This window comes from Carettochelys insculpta, chromosome 1, assembly GCF_033958435.1.
Source record: "Carettochelys insculpta isolate YL-2023 chromosome 1, ASM3395843v1, whole genome shotgun sequence".
Taxonomy (NCBI): Eukaryota; Metazoa; Chordata; order Testudines; family Carettochelyidae; genus Carettochelys; species Carettochelys insculpta.
In genome coordinates this window covers 129,916,688-129,939,636 of record NC_134137.1, presented here as the reverse complement: position 1 = coordinate 129,939,636, position 22,949 = coordinate 129,916,688, and the positions used below count along the sequence as shown (strand labels likewise).

The 22,949-nt window shown below is 44.0% G+C and overlaps 1 protein-coding gene across 4 annotated transcripts in view; it reads right to left on the bottom strand.

Moving 5' to 3' along the window:
* Window positions 1-22,949, bottom strand: part of MGAT4A (alpha-1,3-mannosyl-glycoprotein 4-beta-N-acetylglucosaminyltransferase A) — a 122,947-nt gene that overhangs the window by 9,953 nt on the left and 90,045 nt on the right. For all 4 annotated transcript variants that reach the window (XM_074991707.1, XM_074991693.1, XM_074991700.1 and 1 more), the window contains 2 exons: window positions 21,265-21,372; window positions 19,953-20,146 (listed from right to left, as the gene is read on the bottom strand). In XM_074991707.1, the coding sequence (XP_074847808.1) occupies window positions 19,953-20,146; window positions 21,265-21,372 (302 nt within the window). The remainder of the gene's footprint in view (window positions 1-19,952; window positions 20,147-21,264; window positions 21,373-22,949) is intronic.

Below are 22,949 nucleotides of genomic sequence, written 5' to 3'. Positions count from 1 at the left end.
ACAGAAGTATTAAAACAAACTTTATTCCAGACACTGGCTTTGTAAACAGAGCACTGGAAGGGCAGCCAATCAGGGAGCTCGCAATCCGAAGTATTAGGGTACCTGTCCCATGCTAACAGGAATCCACAAGACAAAACGAGTCCCTGGCTCTCCTGACATCTCCATGCTGGAGCTCTGTAAAGTAGCTACATGTGATTGCCACTTTGATCATAAACAAATTAATCCTAAATGCCAGGCTTGCTGTTTCCTCCTTCCTGCTCACCTGAAGCAATGATACAAAAGGACACCCTGAGGGGCACTGCAGGAGAGTTTCCAGGGCTAATAAAATTGATTTTTAACCCTGGTTAATCTACTCTGTTTTAGCTCAACATTGCATATTCGATTTTTCTAGTCACTTCGCTGAGAAGTCAGCAGTACATAAGTTGGCATTACAGCCACTTAGAATCGAGCGCTGGGGTGTAGAAGGAGAGTTTATAAAATCTACCATAGAGCTTTAAAATCGACTTTGCTTCCTAGTGTAGGCCAGGCTTCAGAGTTAATAACTCCCTAATTCTGCTGTCATTTTAAACAACTTCAACCATTTACAATATGTATCTTGAATAAATTCTTTTTCTTGGCCTCTGTTTCAATGTGCATACACGTACAAATTATATCAACACTTTTCACCTCAAATTTGTGATTTTAATCGTTCCCTTTCCATAGCTACACAGTTTAACCTTCAATAGCCATTCACCTACTCTTTTAGCAAAATCACGTGTTGACTGTAGAGGCTGAACCTCTAAAATCCAGTGCCAAACAAGAGATTTGCCTGATCATGGGAGGTCAATATTGTCTAGCACATTACCAATATACACACTGCTTACTAGGCACGTAGAAGACATGTAGGGGCAAACTAGAGCTAAACAGCAGCACAGACCAGTGAGCCAGAACTGGTGGCTGTAAACAGACTTTGAGACCATAGGAAACTTCCTCACACTCATAATAAGTGGTCATCAGCTAACCAAATTCACACCAGATTATGGATGGTGCCAGACTGAAGACATTCAAGCTGTACCCTTTCTGATCAGCTGGTGATTGTCCAAGGCTCATAAACCAGGTCAGGAAGTAGAAGTATATTTTTCCTTAAAAAAGGTGTGTTTTCCAATATATTTGAAGAATCTATGCTGGTTCAGAGAAGTTGAAATTAAACTACAAGTTGAAGTTTTGTCTTTAGACATTAAGGTTTCTACATCTTTCGAATTTTATTTCAGGATCAATAAAACAGGTATTTTACACTTTTGAAGAAGACAAGGCTTTCCTTCACAGCTGGTTTATAAAGATACTAGGTAGCTTGAAACCGAAGATGCACATGCATATCACTTGTAGTTTTATAAAGTTGAGATTTGTATTTACTTTGATAATTCTACAGTAAACTCTTCCATATCTGGCAACGTTGGGACCAGGAGGTTGCCAGATATTCAAATATTCTGGATAACAGAGAGGTATACCTGGCAATGCATAACATTAAAGAAAAACAAGATTAGCTATTAAGAAACAAACAAAAATGCATGCAGCGTACTTTATTTACCAACAACAGTGGTATTGTACACTGCAAACTTGTACTGTATTTACTGTATTTCTGTATTTACTTTTACTATACTGTACTTATGGAAAATGTGACAAATTTATTATGGTTAAAATCCCATTATTTGAGAGATGCCAGTAATAGAATGAGAGATATGAACAATTTTACCATACATAAAAACTACAACTGTACTAGAGAAAGGAATAATTCCCTTAGATTAAAATCATTAATATGTGATATTTATTGAAGAAGCATTATTTAAATAGTGACAACTTGATTTTTTAGAATTTATTTTTGCATAATTTATTTGCACATTGCCTGAGGTGGAAGAAGTATTTTTTCTTCTGTCTTATGTGTCTAGTTTGCTGTTTGGTCCATTTATAAAAGTCTAGAGGTGAAAAGATGGTTCCACTGAAGACAATGAGAGTTTTGCCCATAGAGCCCTGTCGGTGATTTATCAGGAATCCAAATAGCATTTTTCTTAATTGTGGTTATAATTATTTAGGTTAGTGTTTGTGTGTGTCTTTATATAGGGATTTTTAAATGGCTCTGGTTTTAATATTTTTATCTCACTGATTTATGTTTAAGTTATTTTTAAAAATAAAAAAACATTCTAAAGCATATCACAGAACATGTTAAAAAGTGGCCTTCCTCTTTAGATAGCATAACAGGGAGCATAATGTTATTTTTATTGCTCTAAAACACTTTAAATTCATCTGCAACCAATTACAAATATTTATAAAAGAACAGTATTTTTCAGTCTACCTCATACACATACTGCAGTGCAATCTCTTTATCGTGAAAGTGTAACTGCATTAAAAAGCAATGTAAATCTTCAAAGGCTACCAGCCCACTCAGTCCTATTTTTTGTTCAGTTAACTGCTAAAAGAAGATTGTTTACATTTACAGGAGATAATGCTGTCAGTTTCTTATGTCACACGAAAGTGAGAACAAACATTTGGCACTTTTGTAGCTGTCACTGTAATGTATTTATATGCTGGCTATACTAAACATTTGTATGCCCCTTCATGCTTCAGTCCCCATTCCAGAAGACATACTTCTGTGCCGAGGAAGCTTGTTTAAAAAAAAAAAACACGTTAATTACATTTGTGACTCAACTTGCTGGGGGAAAAGAACTGTGTATTTCCTGCTCCGTTTTACCACATCCTGCCATTTATTCATGTTACAGCAGCCTCAGGTGATGACTCAACACATGCGGCTTATTTTAAAATCACTTTCATTACAGATTTGACAAGATTCTAAGAAAGTAGCAATGTGATACGTCTAAAGACAGCTACAGCTCTCAACCCACATTTTAAGAATTTGAAGTGCATTCCAAAAATCTGAGAGGGACATGGTGCGGAGCCTGCTTTTGAAAATGATAAAAGAGCACAACACTGATGCAGAAACTACACAACCTAACCCCCCCCCCCCCCCAACAAAAAAAACAAAACACAAACAAAAACACAGCCTTCTGCTGGTGGCATCTGACTCAAATGATGAAAATGAGCATGCATTGGGGTCTGCACTGCTTTGGATCATTATTCAGAAGAATCCATCATCAGCATGGATTTGTGTCCTTTGGAATGGTAACTGAAGCATGAAAAGATTACAGCATTGGGCACGTAAATATCTTGCAAAGTCAGCGATTACAGTGCCATTGAAAAGATTATCTTCACTTTTAGGTGACATTAAACAAGTGAGTAGCATTATTTCCTACAAACGTAAAGGGACTTGTTTATCTAAAGGATTGGCTGAATGGACTTATAAGTTCTAAAGCTTTGCACTTTTGTTTTTGTACATACTTCTACATTTGTAAGTTCAACATTGAAGATAAAGAAATTGCAACAAAGTACTTGTGTTAGATTAATTAACATACTATTTTATAGTGCAAATATTTGTAATAAAAATAAAGTGATCAATGTACACTTTGTATAATGTATTGTACTTGAAATCAATATATTTGAAAACATAGAAGACAACGAAAATATTTAAGTAAACAGTATTCTATTAGGCTGTATCTACACTAGAGTTTTGTCGCCAGAACTCAGGGAGCATCTACACACAAAGCATTCTGTCGACAGTCTTTGACAGAACACTGCATTTGCCTTGACAGTGTCATCCCTCAAAAAATTGAGGCATAACACTGTCGACAGAAATGTAGCGTAGACGCTTCTGCCAACAGAGAGGACTTCTGGTTGCTGGACAGCCCTGTTTCCAAAGTTGCCATTCTGCTTTCTGGCACCAGAGGGCAGTGCAGTCTGGCAGTTCTCTGTTAATAGAGCAAGTTGTGTATAGATGCAATCTGTCAACACAAGTTCTGTTAAGATTTCCGTCGACAGTCACTTCTGTTGGCAGATGCTTCTAGTGTAGACATAGCCTTATTGTTTAGCAGCCCAATTAATCACTTGACAGCTGTACTGGAGACATGAATGCACTGCTTTCCATTGGTTGGACTTGAGGCTTTCAGCAACAGGCTAGGGCATGGGTGTCCAACCTTTTGGCTTGCCTGGGCCGCATTGAGTGAAGAGGAATTGTCTTGGGCCGCATATAAAATATATAATATAGTTAATGTATATAAATCACATAATAATGTTAAAAGTTTACGATCTTGTGGGGCAGCATTACTAGCTGTCCAGGGCGGCATGCGGCCCACGGGTTGGACACGCCTGGGCTAGGGAGTGAAACAGATTCATGAGGATAAGCCATTACAGTTGTGTCACCAACATCTACTCCTATGCAACTTCTTCACTCTATTGATTGTAATGTGGATTTGTAGGCCTGGGCAAGAGAGAACAGCTGTCTGGGGAGGGGGATCATTTGATACAGGAGCTTAACAACTGCTAACTAACCAATCATTCAGGCAGGAAAATATCTGGATGCCTAAGCAGTGCAGATAAGCACCTACTGCCATTATGCAGCTAGTGAATATCCTTGGAGCCACAGACAAACAGAAGGGAAGAAATGGTATTGATTGCTGTCTGCTGTCAATCAAAGATACTTTCTGTTGCCAGGGCATACTGCCACATGAAAGTAAGCATCCTGGAAATAAATAGCAGGATACAAATCTTCAGTTTCAATAGAAGGGGCAATAAAATGGGTGACCAATCACAAAGTGATCTTCCTGATGGACCATTTCAGCTTTCTCAGATTCAGAATGGGTCAAAGACCACCTTGCTGATAACCAAGAACCACCAGAAACACTACCTTCCCTCTGTGTTGGTAGGTAGTTCTCCTATCATTCCTCATTTCAAAAGTGACTGCACTTCCAGAAGCAAAACAATTTCATGGGTCTTGGAAATGTGAGTGAGGAAAATGTGAGTGAGGGAGAGGAGGTGAACTGGGTTTCACAGACCCTCTTTATGATGCTGAGCCCCCAATGTCTCATGTAATCTCTTTCCACGCACTGTAAAAGAAACACAAGCACTTTCCAAATGGCAGAAGATAAGATACTGCTGTGCTTGACTGAAGTCGGAACTGTTTCCAAGCCAATGGGATCCAGTTAGATGGACACACGGCAGACAATGGTAATTTGTGAAATCTAGGAGGTTTAGATATCCGTCTAGAGACATTCTGAGGTCTTGGCTGGTAGAATGATCTACACTGCATTTCAAGTTTTGTTTCCTCTTTTCAATTGGGGTGTAGACCCTAAGCTGCTTGGAAGCCTTTTAACGTGTGAATGGCATCATCGGTCTTTTGAGAATACAGTATGGATCCTTCAAATGGTAGGTTTTCTATTGTGTTTTATAAGATTAGGAGTCCTGAAGCCAATAGCAGCATCTCATTAAAATGTGTAACATAATGGATCATGAGATGGTATTGGATGCATCACTAGCTATGTGCAGAGATATTCAGGCAGTGAGGCATTCTTTAGAGACTGTGACCAGGAACTGCCCCTTGTACTCTTCAGGCAATTTGTTCACAATCTTTGAAATAACTGACGAATTAATAAAGGTATTTTTGGACAATACTTGATAATATAACATCCTAATTTGAAGATTGTGCCTTATGGCAACATAACCCTAATTCTCTTTAACTCTATATTTTGGGTAGCTTTTGGGCGAGACACTATTATTCATTGGCCAGCTGACTATGAGCGCGCTTGGGACGGTGAAGAAATTATTGTGGAGAACCTGGTAACTCCTGTTTACATATTTAGTCATGGATAGACAGAAGAGAGCATCTGCCACAGATTCCTGACACTTTCCAGCTTCATTAATAGGAAGGACAATCCTTGCTAGACCAAGAGCTCACATGGTACCTCATAATTTGTAAGGGTTGTATTGCACAAGCTGTACCACATGAGGTCCCAAAGTACTCTAAAGTCCCCCTAAAAAGAAGACAGGAGTGATGGCTTCATCCAGGAAAAAATGGGGGCAACATCTAGTATTTTCTAACTTTCCTCCTCTTCTTTTCAGGATTCTAATAAAGAAAGGTGAGGGACTGTGAAAGGATCTTCAATAGAAGTCCCTGGTACAGAAGAAAGCAACCTCCTCCTATACTAAGAGACTGATAGGAGTCTATACATCCTAGAAGCAGTCCAAAAAGCCCAATAAAGCCTACAAGGATATTCCAATCTTTGTACAACTCTGTAAGTAATAAGACTTTTAATAAGAATACTATTTTTGATCCAGGGCCTGGATGTCACTAAATTACAACCTATACAGAGACCTGAAAAACCTCGAACAAGATATAGGCTTAGCATAGCCAGGTACTGAAAAGGAGAAGCTGAAACTCTCCTCTGTGAATGGAGGATCAGTTCCCGTAGGCATTGGTGGAGGTCTCAGCAATTGCTTACCAAAACTGACAATGGAGCCAATGGAATCAGTGGAAGCAGGCCATCTGATCAAAGTGAAAAGGACAGGTTAATGTAAACAGGGCTCACAGAGGTGACACAGATGATGCAAGAGGAATCATCAGTGCCATGGTAATATATTACATTAACCTCATTGCTGTTGGCACTGTCGATGTAACTAGTGCTGGATGACATAGTAAAAGTACCTGGCAGATGGAGACATAAAAGGTCCTTCACTGAAATGGAGAAAATAAGAGATGACATTCTGGGGCAGACAATAGTCTGTTCTGCCCACTATAGTCTCCAAAAGTGGTCAACACCCCAATTTCAGGGGAAGCATACAGAACAGGGCTATTATGGAATGAACCACACTTGTCTTCCACTTCTGGTGGTCACTGGTTGGGTTGCCCCAAGCATGATGTTGCACCCCTGAGCATCTTGGCTAATAGCCATTGATGGTGCCATCTTCTATGACCTTCTCCATTTTTTTTTTTAAAACACAACTATACTTTTCTTTTGAGTATCACAACATTAAATGATATAATTGGTTCCACAGATTAGTTACATGTTGTGTAAAAGTACTTCTTTTTGTTTGTATTAAGCTTGCTGCTTATTAATTTCACTGGGTAAGCCCTTGTTTCTGTATTGCGTAACAGTGGAAATAACACTGCACAATTAATTTTTTCCACACTTTTATAGATCTATTGTAGCTGTGCTAATCATCTCTTTTCCAAGATGAATAGCCCTAATGTTTTCAGTATCTCCTTGTACACAGCCTGTTCCGTATTCCTGGATCATCTTAGTTACCCTTCCCTGGACCATCTACAGTCACAATACATGCTTTTAAAGAGGGGAGTGGGGGTGGATCAGAACAGGACACAGTATTCACCATGAGAATGCATCATAGACTTATAATGGAGTTATCTTTTGCCTTTTTATCCCTTTCAAAGTAATCCCTAGTATACTATCAGCTTTCTGGAGCTCTGCTGCACATTGAATGGACAGTTTCAGAGAACCATGCAGAGGACTAATTGCTAATGGCTAATTCAGAAACCATCACTGCATACATATAGTTGGGATTATTTTTCCCAGGTTCATTACTTTGCACTTACCAGCACTGAATTTCATCTAACTTTTTTTGCTGAATTACTCAGTTTTTGCAAGATGTCTTCGTAACTTTCTGTGGTGTATTATGGACTTAAGTATCCTGAGGAATTTTGTATTGTCTCCAAAACAGGCCTCTTTATTCCTTCCTTTCTCCAGATAATGTACAGATATTTCTGGAATCCCATTATTTACCTTTTTCCATTGTAAAGACTGACCATATATTTCTACCCTTTTAACCAGTGACTGATCTATTGAAGAAACTTCCCTCTTATCTCATAACTACTTATTTTGCTTAAGAGTTTTTGGTGGAGAGAAGCAACTTGTTAGAGATAGGGCCCTTTTTAAAAATTGGTGTTACATTAGATATCCTCCACTTATCTGGTGCAAATGTTGATTTATAATGGAAAGGTGCCAAGTTTTGTAATAACAAACAGTGATCACAATTTGTGTTTCAAAAAGAACTTCAATGTTGTTATTGTTCTTACAGTTCTGTTCTATCAAATCTGTGTCAGTCAAATATTTGTGTGCACACTATGCAGGATAAGGGAGATGATTGGAAAGGAGATGGTTACAACAGCGCTAGATGTAATTGAGAGCCCAGGGACAGCAGTCAAACTTTCTGTTACAGAACTTTCTAAGCGTGGGATATGTGTATTTTATATATGTGTGTGTATACACACACACACACACACACACATATATATATATGAAGCATTTATTTATTTGTTCTCTTTTCCTCTAGACTGCTAAGCAAAAAGTACTTCAATGATTTCTACAAAAACTAACACTAAACCAAAGTGGTGTCCAAATTCAAACTGTTTTACAACATTACATGCAGCTGCAACGTTTCTCCTTGGCATAACTAAATAAAAGAGTAAACAGAAGTGAAAAGGAGTGTGTTTTGTTCTTATAAAGTATCAGAACCTAAAAAAGTAAATATTTTTTTACAATAAAAGTATAGTGATTGACAGTTCTATCATTCACAGCTCCTTTTAAAGGTAACTGTCATTTTAAGTTAAAAAACTTGCATTTAGACATCACACAGCATACATCACCTAGCTAAAGTGGACTTCAGTAGCTCAGTAAAAACTAAAAGTGACAGCATTGTCTCATCTTAAAAGTGTCATCTATTTTGAGGGTCTTACCATCCAGAAAGAGAAGTTACTCACCTGTGTAGTAACGATGGCTCTTCGAGATGTGTCCCCGTGAGTGCTCCCCGGTAGGTGTCGGGCTCGCCACGGCGCCGCAGCTCGGAAAATGTTCAGCAGTCTCCGTCGGGTCGCGCATGCGCCGATGCGCGTCGGCTCTTCGCGCGCTTACGGTCACGTGCGCGATCTGGTCCCCGCCAGTTCCTGATCAACCGCTCCGGACGCCCCTGAAAACACACAAACAGAGCTCCGAAGTGGGGAGGAACGGGTGGGTAGTGGAGCACCCACAGGGACACATCTCGAAGAACCATTGTTACTACACAGGTGAGTAACTTCTCTTTCTTCTTCGAGTGGTCCCCGTGGGTGCTCCACAGTAGGTGACTACCCAGCAGTAACCCCCCCCCGAAAAAGGAGGTGGGTACCCGATTTATGCGCAGCTTGCCCGTGAAAGGACTGCTGTCGACAGGCGTGTATCCTCACATCAAGCATCCTGTGCACGGCATAGTGCTTGGCGAAGGTGTCATAGGAAGACCACGTCGCCGCTCTGCGGATATCTCTCAGCGCGATGCCTTTGAAGAAGGCCGTTGATGCCGCCATCGCCCTCGTAGAGTGGGCCCTTGGCGGAACTGGCAGAGGAGTCTTGCGAATCTCGTAACACAGTCTTATGCAAGACACAATGTGATTTGAAATCCTTTGCGAAGACAGCGCTTCTCCTTTTGACCTGGATGCAATGGACACCAGGAGTCTGTCCGTTTTCCGGAAAGGTTTAGTTCTATCGATGTAGAAGGCCAGTGCCCTTCTTACGTCAAGTAAGTGCAACCGTGCCTCTTCATTTGAGTTGTGAGGCTTAGGATAGAACGAGGGCAGCACTATTGGTTCGTTGATATGAAAATCTGAAGAGACCTTTGGAACGAAGGCTGGGTGTAATCGTAAGACCACCGCTTCTTTTGAGAAGATCGTGCAGGGTGGTGTGGACATTATGGCCGCGAGCCCACTCACTCTGCGAGCTGATGTGATTGCCAGGAGGAAAGCCGTTTTAATGGTAAGTAGTCGGGGGGGACCGTAGCCAATCGTTCAAAGGGCGGTCCCGAGAGGGTATGTAGAACTAGGTCTAAACTCCATGACAGCAGTATTGGTTTCCGAGGGGGGTACAGGTTCACCAACCCCTTTAGGAAACGCGAGACAACAGGATGGGCAAATGTGGTTGATCCATCCTCTTCATGCTGAAACGCTGATATAGCCACCAGATGCACCTTTATAGAGGATAGCGAAAGTCCGTTTTGTTTGAGCTGTAGCAAATAATCCAGAATCGTAGGTATGGTGGCGTCCTGGGGTATTAGTTGCCTGGAGGAACACCATTCGGAAAAACGCGACCATTTGTGCTGATAAGTCTTTCTGGTGGAAGTTCTCCGACTATATTCAAGGACTTGTTGTACTCCCTCTGAGCACGTAGTCTCTAAGGCGCTTAGCCATGGATTAGCCATGCTTGTAGCCGAAGTCTCTTCGGGTGCGGGTGCAGTATTGACCCCCGAGCCTGAGAGAGAATGTCCGGTACTGTTGATAGGGGAAATGGCTGATGTTGAGCCATGCGCAAGAGCAATGGGAACCACTGTTGTCGGTCCCAGGTTGGGACTATGAGTATCATGCGTGCTTTCTCCCTTCTGGTCTTCTCCAAGACCTTGTGTATAAGTGTCGTGGGAGGGAACGCATAAAGTAGAGGGCCCTTCCATGGGATCATGAAGGCATCCCCCAAAGACCCGTGTCCCATGCCCGCTCTGGAGCAGTATTGGGGACATTTCTTGTTTTCTCGGGTGGCGAACAAGTTGATTTGGGGAAAACCCCATCTGCGGAACGCTTGGTGGAGTAAGTCTGGATGGATCTGCCACTCGTGAGTGGGCGCAAAGTGTCTGCTGAGTTGGTCCGCCTTGACGTTGTGGACCCCCGGTAGGTATGAAGCCTTTATGATTATATTGTTGGTGATGCACCAGTTCCAGAGCCGGACCGCCTCCGCGCAAAGCGTACGAGACCTGGCTCCCCCCGTCGGTTTATATAAAACATGGTGGTGGTGTTGTTGGTATTCACGCCGACTATTTTTCCGTGCAGGTAATTGTGAAAATGCCTGCACGCATTCAACACTGCCCTGAGCTCTAATATGTTTATGTGCAGTGTCTTCTCCACGGGGGACCATAATCCTTGAGTGGTTTTGTTGTCCATGTGAGCCCCCCATCCCATATGGGAGGCATCTGTTGTAATGAACACCGTAATCTGCGGTTGGCGGAAGGGCACCCCTGTTAGGAGATTCTTGGGGTTTCCCCACCATGTTAGCGAGCTTCATGCCTCTGTTCTAAGTGACACCCTCTTGTGGACGGTGTGGATTGAGGGTTTGTATATGGTTGCCAACCAATGCTGCAATCCTCGCATATGCAGCCTGGCATTTTGCACCACAAATGTGGTGGTTGCCATATGCCCCAACAGTTGTAAGCACGTGAGAACTGGAACAGTGGGGCTGTACGTTAGTAGTTGTACGAGAGATTCGATGGCACGAAAACGAGCCTCGGGTAAATACACCCTTGACATGACTGAGTCTATCAGAGCCCCTATAAACTATATTTTGCGTGGGGTCGGTCTTTGATTTTGAGAAATTGATGATGAGGCCCAGTGAGGTAAATGTGTTTGTGGTGATGTGTATCATCCGTAATACCTCCTCCCGGGAAGTTCCCTTTAGCAGGCAATCGTCCAGGTACGGGAAAATGAAAACTCCCTGTCTGTGTAGGTATGCTGACACCACCGCTAAGGTCTTGGTGAAGACTCTGGGTGCTGGAGAGAGTCCGAATGGGAGGACTCTGTACTGGAAATGATCCGTACCCACAAGGAACCAGAGGAAAACGCCTGTGGGCTGGATGAATTGCGATATGAAAAAACGCATCCTGTAAGTCGAGGGCTGCAAACCAATCGCCATGGTCAAGTGCCGTGATTATTGAAGCCATCGTAGTCATTTTGAAGCGCTGTTTCCGTAGGTACTGGTTCAGTGCACGTAGATCCAAAATGGGTCTCCACCCTCCTGTCTTCTTCTCTGTCAGGAAATACCTGGAGTAGAACCCTTTGCCTTGAAATTGTTCCGGTACTCTCTCCACCACCCCTATGAATAGGAGGTGGTCCACCTCCCGCCTTAATTCCGGTAGGTGAGAGGGGTCTCTGAGCATGGGTGCGGTGGGAGGATTTGGTGGAGATAAAGACTGGAAGGGGATCGTGTATCCCATGTTTACGATCTCCAATACCCACTTGTCCGACGTGATGCTTTTCCATTGTAGGTAAAATGGCTTGAGTCGGTGATGGAACATGTACTGAGATTGGCACTGAGGTACGGTCTTGGCTTCGTGGCCCTCGACATATCCGTCAAACCTGCTGTCTTGCACTTTGCCCTGCGGAGGCGCTGCCCTGCTGAGGCCGGCGCCTAGGGCCCTTATAATGTGTTTGTTGATGACGTCCCTGATCATACCCCCGTTGAAATTGGGTACGTTGCTGTTGGTAACCATAACGGCGTTGCTGAGGATAAAATTTCTTCCTTCTGAATGGTGGGGTATGTATCCCCAAAGTCCGAAGTGTCGCTCTGGAATCTTTGCTGGAGTGTAGGACTGAGTTGGACGATTCAGCAAACAATTTTATTTTGTCGAAGGGGAGGTCGGCAATTTTGACCTGTAACTCCTCTGGAATGCCGGATGTGTGAAGCCATGACTCTCTCCGCATTACCACTGCAGTGCCCACGGCGCGGGCCGCTGTGTCCGCCACATCCAGTGCAATCTGCACACCTGCTCAAGAAGCCGCGTAGCCCTCTTGCACAATTGCTTTAAGAATTGGCCTTTTTTCCTCTGGAAGGAAGTCCATGAGGGCAGTAAGCTTGGAATAATTGTCGAAATTGTGATTCGACAAATGAGCGGCATAGTTGGCCATGCGGAGCAACAGAGTAGAGGAGGAGTAGGCTTTTCTACCCAGAAGATCCAGCTTCTTTATGTCCTTGTCCAATCCCCCAGATTTGTACTGGGACGATTTGGACCTGTGTTCGGACGATTCAACCACTAGTGAGTTTGGCTGTGGATGAATACATAGAAATTCCATACCTTTCGCAGGGACGAAGTAGTTTTTGTCCGCTCTTTTGTTGGTAGGAGGAGCGGATGCTGGGGTCTGCCATATATTAGTGGCTGCCTCCATGATTGCATCGTCCAGAGGAATAGCAATTTTAGAAGAAGATGGAGGCCTGAGGTTTTTAAGGAGTCTGTGGTGTTTCTCCTGCACCTCTGCCACTTGAATATCTTGGGATTGAGCTACCCGTTTGAACAGCTCCTGGAACTGTTTCAGGTCATCTGGAGGAGAAATGTCTCCAGGGACCACGGCCTCGTCTGGTGAGGATGAGGAGGCATCACTATGGTATCTCTCCTCCAATTCCTCTGGATCCTGGCCGTATTGATGTGATTGCCTTTGTGAAATTTCGAGGTGGGGTTCAAATGTCTTTAGACCCAGCCTCTGATTGGGGAACCCGTGATGTTCCCCCAGGTGGAAGCAGAACACTGTGGCGTTGAGGAGTGGTTGACGGGGATCCATAGTGAGACGTCGACCTCCTATGATGACACCCCACATAACGATGGCGGTCGTAGCAACAGGGACAGGGGCCCGGCGATGGAGACCTGGACCATGACCCAAGGATGTAAGGGTGGTGCCTGGAATGTCGAGACCTCTGAGATGATACCGACGTATGAGGAGAGCCTCTGTGAGAAGACTCGTAGGGATCTCCGCTAGATGCTGGAGAAAAGTGTGCAGATCCCTGTGATGGGCTCCAAAGAAAAGGAGAAGGACGTCTGTGGCAGGCTGAAGGTGTTGCTGCCCGTCGAATCTCCGGTGGTGATCGTGGTGACAGAGGCAGCGCAATTACCTCAGGAGAGGGGCTGCGGTGCCTGGTCTTTGTTTTAGCCTTTACCCTCTCGGGTGGTCCTAATGGTGAACTTGGTACCGGAGCAGGTGTCATGCTGATTTCCACTGCTCCCGGTGCCGTTGTCGTCAGTGCCGTTGTTGCCGGTGCCTCTGGGGAAGTCTCGATCAGTGCCACAGTAGCCGGTGCCGAACTGATTAGTGCCCGCACAGCTCTCGGTGCCGTCTCCCCAGTAAGTGCAGGGCCTTGAGTGGTTGCATGCACCGCGGCTTTACCAGTGGAGGAAGCCAGCGTGCGCGGGCCCTTTGCTACACTCGTCCCGCTCCCAACAGTAAGGGGCAGGGATCGAGTAGGCGAGGCTCTTCGCGGGCCCTTTGTTACACTCGTCCCGCTCCCAACAGTAAGGGGCAGGGATCGAGTAGGCGAGGCTCTTCTTTTCTTCTGCGCAGAGGAGGTCAAAGAGGCAGCCTTCCTCTTGTGCGGTCCTGAAGAGCCCTCCGCATGCGTTGCCTTCAATGAGGCAGGCTGAAGTGCTTTGTCAACTAACAGCATCTTCAGCCTCATTTCTCTATCTTTTGTAGCTCTATTAGTCAACTTGGAACAATGGGAGCACTTCTTTGGAACGTGCGTCTCCCCAAGGCACCGTATGCATCTGCTATGGCCATCCGAAGCAGGCATGGCCTCCGGCAAGATTCACACTTCTTAAAGCGGGGGGATGGCATTGTTAAAACTTAATTCTGAGTCCTTAGGTGCTAATAGCACACTTAACAGTATGTTAGGTGATGTTAATAACCGTTGGCCTTTGAAGGCCGACAAACAAAAGCAGTGGGCCCGCCCGGAGGCGGCTGCTGCGGTTTTAAGATAGTCTTTAACTTTTAACAGAGTAACTAACTATAACAACTATAGGACTGCTAACTATGAACTGTTAAAAACTATTAACACAAGAAAAAATAAGACTTATCTGTCTCAGGCATTGGAGCCGGAGAGGATTCCGTCTGCAGCAGTTGGCGGTTGAGAAGGAACTGGCTGGGACCAGATCGCACACATGACCGTAAGCGCGCGAAGAGCCGACGCGCATTGGCGCATGTGCAACCCGACGGAGACTGCTGAACATTTTCCGAGCTGCGGCGCCGGGGCGAGCCCGACACCTACTGTGGAGCACCCACGGGGACCACTCGAAGAAGAATTAATGGTTTTATTTTTGCAAATATTCCACAAATTATTCATATCCAGTTTACCATTAAGAATAACACACACATGAATTCACCATGCCCCCCTTAAAGTACAATACCGAAAAAAGATGTGTGAAGAAGCACACCAGACATTGCAAAGATGAGAGTGTGATTCTAGCTTACTATGAGGGGTGGGAGGGGTTTCAGATTTCTGTATGAGGAACTTCAGTTATAAGCACTTTTATCAAAATGGGCAACTAGTTTCTGAATTTGTTCAAGCACACTACAACGGGGAGGGAGCAAATTGACTTAGAACAAGAAATATCTTCTGAACTTATAAAAGGATAAAATCAACTGTGTCTTTGAATAAGCAGGCCTGCTCAATTATGCTCCTACAATTTCTAATAAATTCTTAAAATTCTTGGTGAAAAGGACAATTTTTTGATCTCAGAAGTTTGGTGTTTTGAAGAAAGGGATCAAAAGTTTATAGTTAACCTAGCAAACTACTACACAAATAGTAAACTTAGCATAGCAAAATGTTTTAAGTGGAAAAATACACTAGGAGAACACGTAATTTCTGTGTTATGCTGTTACATAAGCACCGTTCATTGTTCAATTGGTAGTCACTTCTGTGAGAAAGTTAATTTATCAGGATGTTACTAACACAGCTAGCTACTAATCAGTAACTGGGATGGAGCTTGGCAGACAAGGTTTGATTTGGGTTCACAATACTTTTTTTCCACTGGTTTCAGGAATCATAGACAAAAAGAAATCATGCATACTGTAAGGCAGGCATGGCCAAATCAGGTTTTGTGAGCTGCATGAGACTCTTTCCCAGTTAAAGTGCATCTCTCCTTCACCTATCAAACTGGGTGTGTGCGCATGCCTTCAGGTTTCTACACTAGCGTGGTGAGGCTAGGGGATGTCTGTTCTGGCGGGGGGGGGGGGTGTTGCATCTTCACAGTTACTACCCCTCACTGTAGTTTGTGTGCCTCCTGTGACTCTTCAATTTATGAAGATTATTGTATGCAGCACAGAGGGTCAGGAAATTTGACTGCTCCTGCTATAAAGTTATCAAGTCCCCCTGATTCCACAAATCCAGGATTGTTCCTAAAATACTTTCCAGTATTTATCTAGTTTGGTTTTATTCCACTGCCTAATAAATTTCACCATCAGGAAGGTTTTAGTGATATTTATCTGAAGTTCTCGCTTCTAAATTTGTTCCATTACTTACAGTTAGGACCTCTGTACTTCAGTGAATGATTCATTCCTTTCCCTTATAGGTATTTAGAGCCAGCCATAAGGTATCTGAAAACGTATTTCTCCATCTACTTGGCACTTGACTTCAATGGAAGCAGATTTTGGGTAATGCTAAGTGCTTTTGAAAATCCTACCACTTAGATACATCATATCCCTGACAATTCTTAACAGTAATTCTCACAAATCTGACAATTCAACAAAACGTGGGGACTTAAGGTAAATGTTATACAAGCCCAAACAACATTAAAAGCAGCATAAGTTAAGCAAATGACCTCAAGTCACATGAAAAATTAGACATTAAAATGTGATACCAGTCCAGTCAGTAAGCTTCCATTGAGAAAGTAGGAAACTCCAAGATAATTCACTTTCTGAATTGATTCTGAAGAAAGTGAGTATCTTCATAGCCTAGATATGATTAAAGTAACATAATCCTCATCTTTTCTAAATGTCACTAGCACCTGAGACATGGCTGTACTGAGAACAGGCTTATATTAATCATTTTGCCCAACTACAAGCAAATGGACACATTCTTCCTTTCTTTGCACAAATTACTGTCCCTTTCTCTCCCTCAGCACAATAAACTAAGGTGACACTTCAGCAAATGTATTATCTGACTAAGTCACATTCATTTTTGAAGCACAAAATTTACTTTTGACATTTTCTAGGAAGTCTGGAGGATTTGCCAAGATTGCCAGGTTGTTTCTAATACATCCTAATAAAACAAGTATGTAACCAAAATAAAAATCAACTGGTTCAAACCATCTTCCCTCAACTTCATATCTATAAAAGTGTGCACTCTTCTTTCCAAAGTGGGTAAGTTTAAAAAAAAAAGTGTTTATTTCCAAGTAAAGTTGAAACAAATGTTGAAGTTGATCAAAAAACTACCACTGAGTCCACACACACTAGCGGAAACATATCCATTTCATATTATTGCCACGGGTAAAAGGTATTGACTTTGATATAAAGGTAGGATGTGCGTACCCCTGCAAGGTACATTCCATGCAGGCTTAACAACTACACCTGAAGAAAAGACTTTTCTCAGCAGCAGAAGAGTAATTTTTACATCTCAAGTGACTCACATTTCACAGGTCAGGATTATTAGAACAAAAATTACTACGTGGGGATAAAGATCTCTGATTCATCGAGTTTAAGTGCTGTTAAGCGGATGACTCAGTCTTCACCTAGCTCACCAACCCATTGGAGAAGCTGACCAACTGGATCCACTTCAAGCAGACAAGAAGAGAAGCTTAAGAGCTTGAGATACGCTTCACAAGGAAAATATCTAGTCAGATTACTCCAATAATAGTTAGCACTACTGCAAGGCTGTGAGTCTGTAGAACTGGAGCACCAGAAAATTAAAACATGCATGAAATAAGAGAATATAAGTGAACTCTAAAGATATCCCAGATAAAAAAATTCTTTCATAAGTCCTGTGGTAGCATACAAGGAAGACAGGATGAAAAGAAAATAAACAAAAAAGACGAGATAACAAGAGAGGGAGGACAGTGGCAACCGAGAAAAACTAAGATTACTCTCTTAAATATAAAAGCAAAAGTAGTGTTCTACTGCCTTGAACTGCACGCGGCTCTTGGGCTGCATCTACACTACAAACTTACTTCAGAATTAACTTCAAAGTAAGGGGCTACTTCGAAGTAGCCTGCAGAGCATCTACACACACTTTTCCTTACTTCAGAGTTAACCCAGGAATGAAGTAGTGCTCAGCTTCAAAGAAGGATGTGTGTAGACATTCTGCACTCACTACTTCGAAGTAACAGATCCACCATGGAGGCAGCCCCCACTGGGGGATACACACACTCTGGACAGCCCAGGCAGGGCTCTATGCTCCCTGCCGGCCGCCTAAGAGGAAGCAGCTCCCTGGCAACCCCAAGCAAGAAGCAGATAGTGAGCCACAAGTAGGGGCAGCACAAGCTCCTAGTTGGACTGCCCCTGCTTGACGCACCACCCAGCTTCTGCAACCTCTGCCCACCATGCCAGCACAGCAGGACTCCCCTGCTTCCCCCTCCGGGAAGCCTGGACAATGAGTCCAAGGGCTCACAGCACCTGGGCAAGGGCTATGCTCTGTGGTGGGAGGAGGAGGTCCTTCAGCAAACTGGCGCCCGCACAGGAATGCTCAGGCCTTCAACTGTCTGACCAGCAGGCTCACCATCCCTCTGGCCCCTTCTGTCTCCACAGGTCTATCGCTGGGCAGCCACCACAGCACTTTGGAGCAGGCCGCAGGCACAGAGGGCTGGCAGGCCACCCAATTGCCCCAGACTGCACCCCCCCCTGCAGGTGTCCTGGGCCAGCGTGCAGCACCTGGTATAGGGCTGCATGATCCACAGGTGCCGAGGGTACACAGCGTTGGCCATGATGCAAAGGGGCACTGTGGTGTCCCCGACCGGGAGCTTCCACGGGGCTGGGGACATACATGCCCTCCTGCATCCAGCATCCCAGCCACAAACTCCAGAATACCTAGACATTGTGGGCCCTCCCAGTCCATCCCATGCACACATCCAGGAAACAGCTCCTCACGTCCACCAAGGCCTGGAGCACCACTGAGTGGTACCCCTTCGTGTTAATGTAGGTGCCCCCACTGTGGTCTGGAGTCCAGATTGCCACATGCATCCCATCCAGGGCCCCAAAGCAATTAAGAAAGCCCAGGTCCACGAACCCGGTGAGGGCAGCATCTATGTAACCCAGGGTGATGACATGTCACAGCAGAGCCATGTTGATGGCTCAGACAACCTGTGGGGGGCGGGGGGGGAGAAAGGCATGTCCATGAACGCCTGACCAGGAGGCCTACCTTCCCCCTCCCTGACAACAGCCCCCTCCTCAAGGGCAAGTCCGTGGTGGGGGCCAGACTTACCTCAATCAGCAACGCGCCGATGGTGGCCTTGCCAACTCCAAATTGGCAAGTCATTGGCAGAGGTACTTGAACGTCTGCCATGTCATGTGAAAGGGTTCCTCAGCCACCACTCATTGTCCCAGTCCTCCAGCCCCAGCTGGTCCCACCACTCAACACCGGTGATGGAGGCCCATCACCGGATAAGGGGGATCTGGGGCGGGGGGAGGGGCAAACAGGGCTGTCGCCAGGGCCTGGAGGCTGGATCCCATGTGGGTGACCCATCCGCACCGCTGAAACAGCAGGGCAACCAGCATAGCCAGCAGACTGGCCAGGGTGAAGAGGATATTGTCCTCGGGGAGGGTGTGAGTAGACATGGTCTTCAGCTCTTCTCCCCAGCACATGCTCCGCTGCTTTGTGCAGCCTGGCAGCCCTGAGCACGTGAATGGTGGGGGTGTTGGGAGCGGCTTGTCAGCCATGCAACTCCCTGCCTGCATCATTTCCTGGCCCCTTATCTTGTAGAAGGGGTTATTGCGTGTACACATTTTACTTTGAAGTAGGGGGGAACCTACTTCAAAGTAAAGGAGGGTGCTTTTTGTGAGTAGATGCTCTACTTCGAAGTAAGCAACTTCAAAGTTATTTTGTAGTGTAGATGTGGCCTAGGACCCTTTAAATGTGGCTCCTCCTGAGAGCCCCAAACAGGGAATGCTGTACGTCAGCTCCATGCACACGCTCCAATGCTTGATGGGAGAAGGTGTGGCAGCAGCCCCAGAGGCTCTGGTGAGTCACCAACAACGAATTAGAACAGGGTGGCTAGGGCTGCCTGGATCTGGGGGAGCACATTTCTTTAGAGAGTGGGGCTGGGAGTGCCTGCCTTGATAAAGTTTTATATAATATAAAGTGGCAAATATGGAAAGATGACAACCAGAAGTGTGGCGGTCTTTAAATTCCTAATGAACACTGCTGTTTTACACCAAAATATACTAAATAAAAGAGATTCAAAAATGAAGTTGAGAAACAAATTTTCAACTGAACTGAAAATTATCTATTTCATTTGATACCTTGTATCATTAGATTTCCTCAATTCCTTCCTCAGCAAGCATCTTTAGCAATAAGACCACAAAAAACATGATTACAAACCTTTCAACATTGACTGGTTTGTCAAATTTAAATAGGATATAATCCCCCGCAACTGGTGTAATAGCCCAGAAAAAATCCTCCCCCATATAGGTTTTTTCCAGTGTATGTCCTTGATAAACCTTCAAAGATGTAGAAACTTCTGCAGGTGGGTTCACATGAATTTTATGTAGTAATGGTTTCAGGAAGTCTTTATCCTAATGGAAAGAAAAAAAGCATGCTATTAAACCGGCCAGTCAGTCTCTTTTCTCTTAGGCTGCGTCTACACGTGCACGCTACTTCGAAGTAGCGGCAGTAACTTCGAAATAGTGCCCGTCACGTCTACACATGTTGGGCGCTATTTCGAAGTTGAAATCGACGTTAGGCGGCGAGACGTCGAAGTCGCTAACCCCATGAGCGGATGGGAATAGCGCCCTACTTCGACGTTCAACATCGAAGTAGGGACGTGTAGACGATCCGCGTCCCGCAACATCGAAATAGCGGGGTCCTCCATGGCGGCCATCAGCTGGGGGGTTGAGAGATACTCTCTCTCCAGCCCTTGCGGGGCTCTGTGGTCACCGTGGGCAGCAGCCCTTAGCCCAGGGCTTCTGGCTGCTGCTGCTGCAGCTGGGGGTCCGTGCTGCATATACAGGGTCTGCAACTAGTTGTTGGCTCTGTGTATCTTGCACTGTTTAATGAAAGTGTGTCTGGGAGGGGCCCTTTAAGGGAGCGACTTACTGTTGAGTCCGCCCCGTGACCCTGTCTGCAGCTGTGCCTGGCTCCCTTATTTCGATGTGTGCTACTTTGGCGTGTAGACGTTCCCTCGCTGTGCCTATTTCGATGTTGGGCTGAGCAACGTCGAAGTTGAACATCGACGTTGCCAGCCCTGGAGGACGTGTAGACGTTATTCATCGAAATAGCCTATTTCGATGTCGCAACATCGAAATAAGCTATTTCGAAGTTGGGTGCACGTGTAGACGTAGCCTTAGTAGCTAATTTTTGCTAATATTTAAAAATAAATGGAAAACTAGGACAAGTAATGTATTATCCATTGTACATCTCAGGCACTGCATTGATGAATTACAAGGTTGCAATATTAGACATAAAAGATTAGAGATTAATAATGAGAGAACATATGAAGGAGTTATATACAAATGTGTTGAGCTAAGCATACTTCTATTATGTGGCAACCAGCTTTTTTCAGGCTCAATTCCAACACGAGTTGTTATACTTGAAAATGCTAAATTAGAGCAGAAAGTTAATTTTTTTCATGTCACAAAAAATCCCTTATCAAGTCTGTTTGATCTGAAAGGGAAGGGAGACTTCAGCCACTAACCGTAAGTTTCTGGATCTTCCCTGCTAAGGAGGAGTGCAGACCAACGTGTTGAAAAAGGGAAGGTCTGAAGCGTATACGTAGATTAGATTTCTGTCGATCACAATGTTTCTTAAAATAAAATCAAGAAAGATCAGAGAGCTTTTATTGACACTGTATGATAATCTGTAATTCATGAACCAAAACAAGTTAGAAGAAATATACTTTGTTCCTGATGCTATCTTCTTTCATTGCCTAATAGCAACATTCAGCTATTCATTCTGGTTGAAATTTACTCCTATTCTCCTCCTGCAAAAAGGCTGAGTAAATGGGCTCTGTACAGAGGAACTCCATGAGAAATTATCTACGAATCAGTAGGTGGGGAGCAGGGCAGCCTGCAACCTCTCCACAACCGCTTTTCCAGTCAGACAGGTAATTTCTGCACAGCCTTCACAAAAGGCCATCTTAAAGCTTTATGGCGTCCTAAGCAGTACCATGAAACCGGTGCTCCCAGGCCTGATGGCAGCCTGAGTGGACGGACATGATTTTTAGAGATGTGATTTTACAGTCTTTTGCAACACACTAATGACATATTTTTAAAGTAAATCTTAAACTACTGTCCCATAGTCTAACACAGTAAATTCAGAAACTGACAGTATATATCTGGGGTTGGCAAATGCCTGCTAAATTGCTTCACTCATTGTCACAAGGGGAGCTTGTTAACTCCAGAAGGATAGAAGGAAGACAAAATCAAAGGCATTTGCAGGAAAATAAAAATATCGAACTTGCCACAGAGGTGGAAAAAGTACCCAGAAAGTTACCTGAGTAAAAAGTACAGCTTCTCTCTCTTCTGGATACCCACATACAATCAAGATGTGATATGTGGGTATGCACTTTTACTCAAGTAGTTTCCCAGAGGGATACCAGTGACTGGTACTTAAGTATATAACCTTCCCCAGCAGCTGTACTTTTACTCAAGTAACTTTGGGGGTACTTTTCCCAATGCTAAAACTTGGGCAGAAAACTCAGGTTGGGTTGTATGCTGTTTAATTCTTGTTTCTAGTACCACTGAATCTAATTCTCTAGTGTAGGATAAATCTGGACTACACTAACTACAGGTATTCTGTTCAGAGCAATCTGTTTACATGGCCCTTACTCACTCTCTACACTGGTCTACATACCAACTGTGCTATGCATACAAACCCTTTTTATACTCTCTCAAAAACTGCTATGACCATGCAGAAGAGCTGAAATAAAGCTACACAGGATCTCTATACTAATGGGTACATTCTACCCCTAGAGTTTTTACACACGAAACCTGGGTGCTCCCCTTGTCTCCCAAAAAATGCGTGAAGTTAACCTGGAAATATACTGCAGGAAAATACGCATGCAGAACATTATCCTAGATATAAAATATTTTTTGTTGTAATAGGAGTCCTCTTTAGAGGAGTCATAGCATTAGCAAAGCACATTAGCAATTACAAAATGTCTCTCAAGCTACTAAGACAATGAATAATCTATAACCTTGAACCTCTAAATTCTGATTGTTTAAAGGACTGCCTCTGTCACAGCAGTACCAAAAAGTCTCCAGTATTTAAGATCCTGCAACAAATCTTTAATGTATGTAAATACTTTACCAATCTTAGTAGGAAACTTTCAATACTTTTCAGGGGACTTCTAAGGTTTCCCACACTATCACCTTCAAGGTC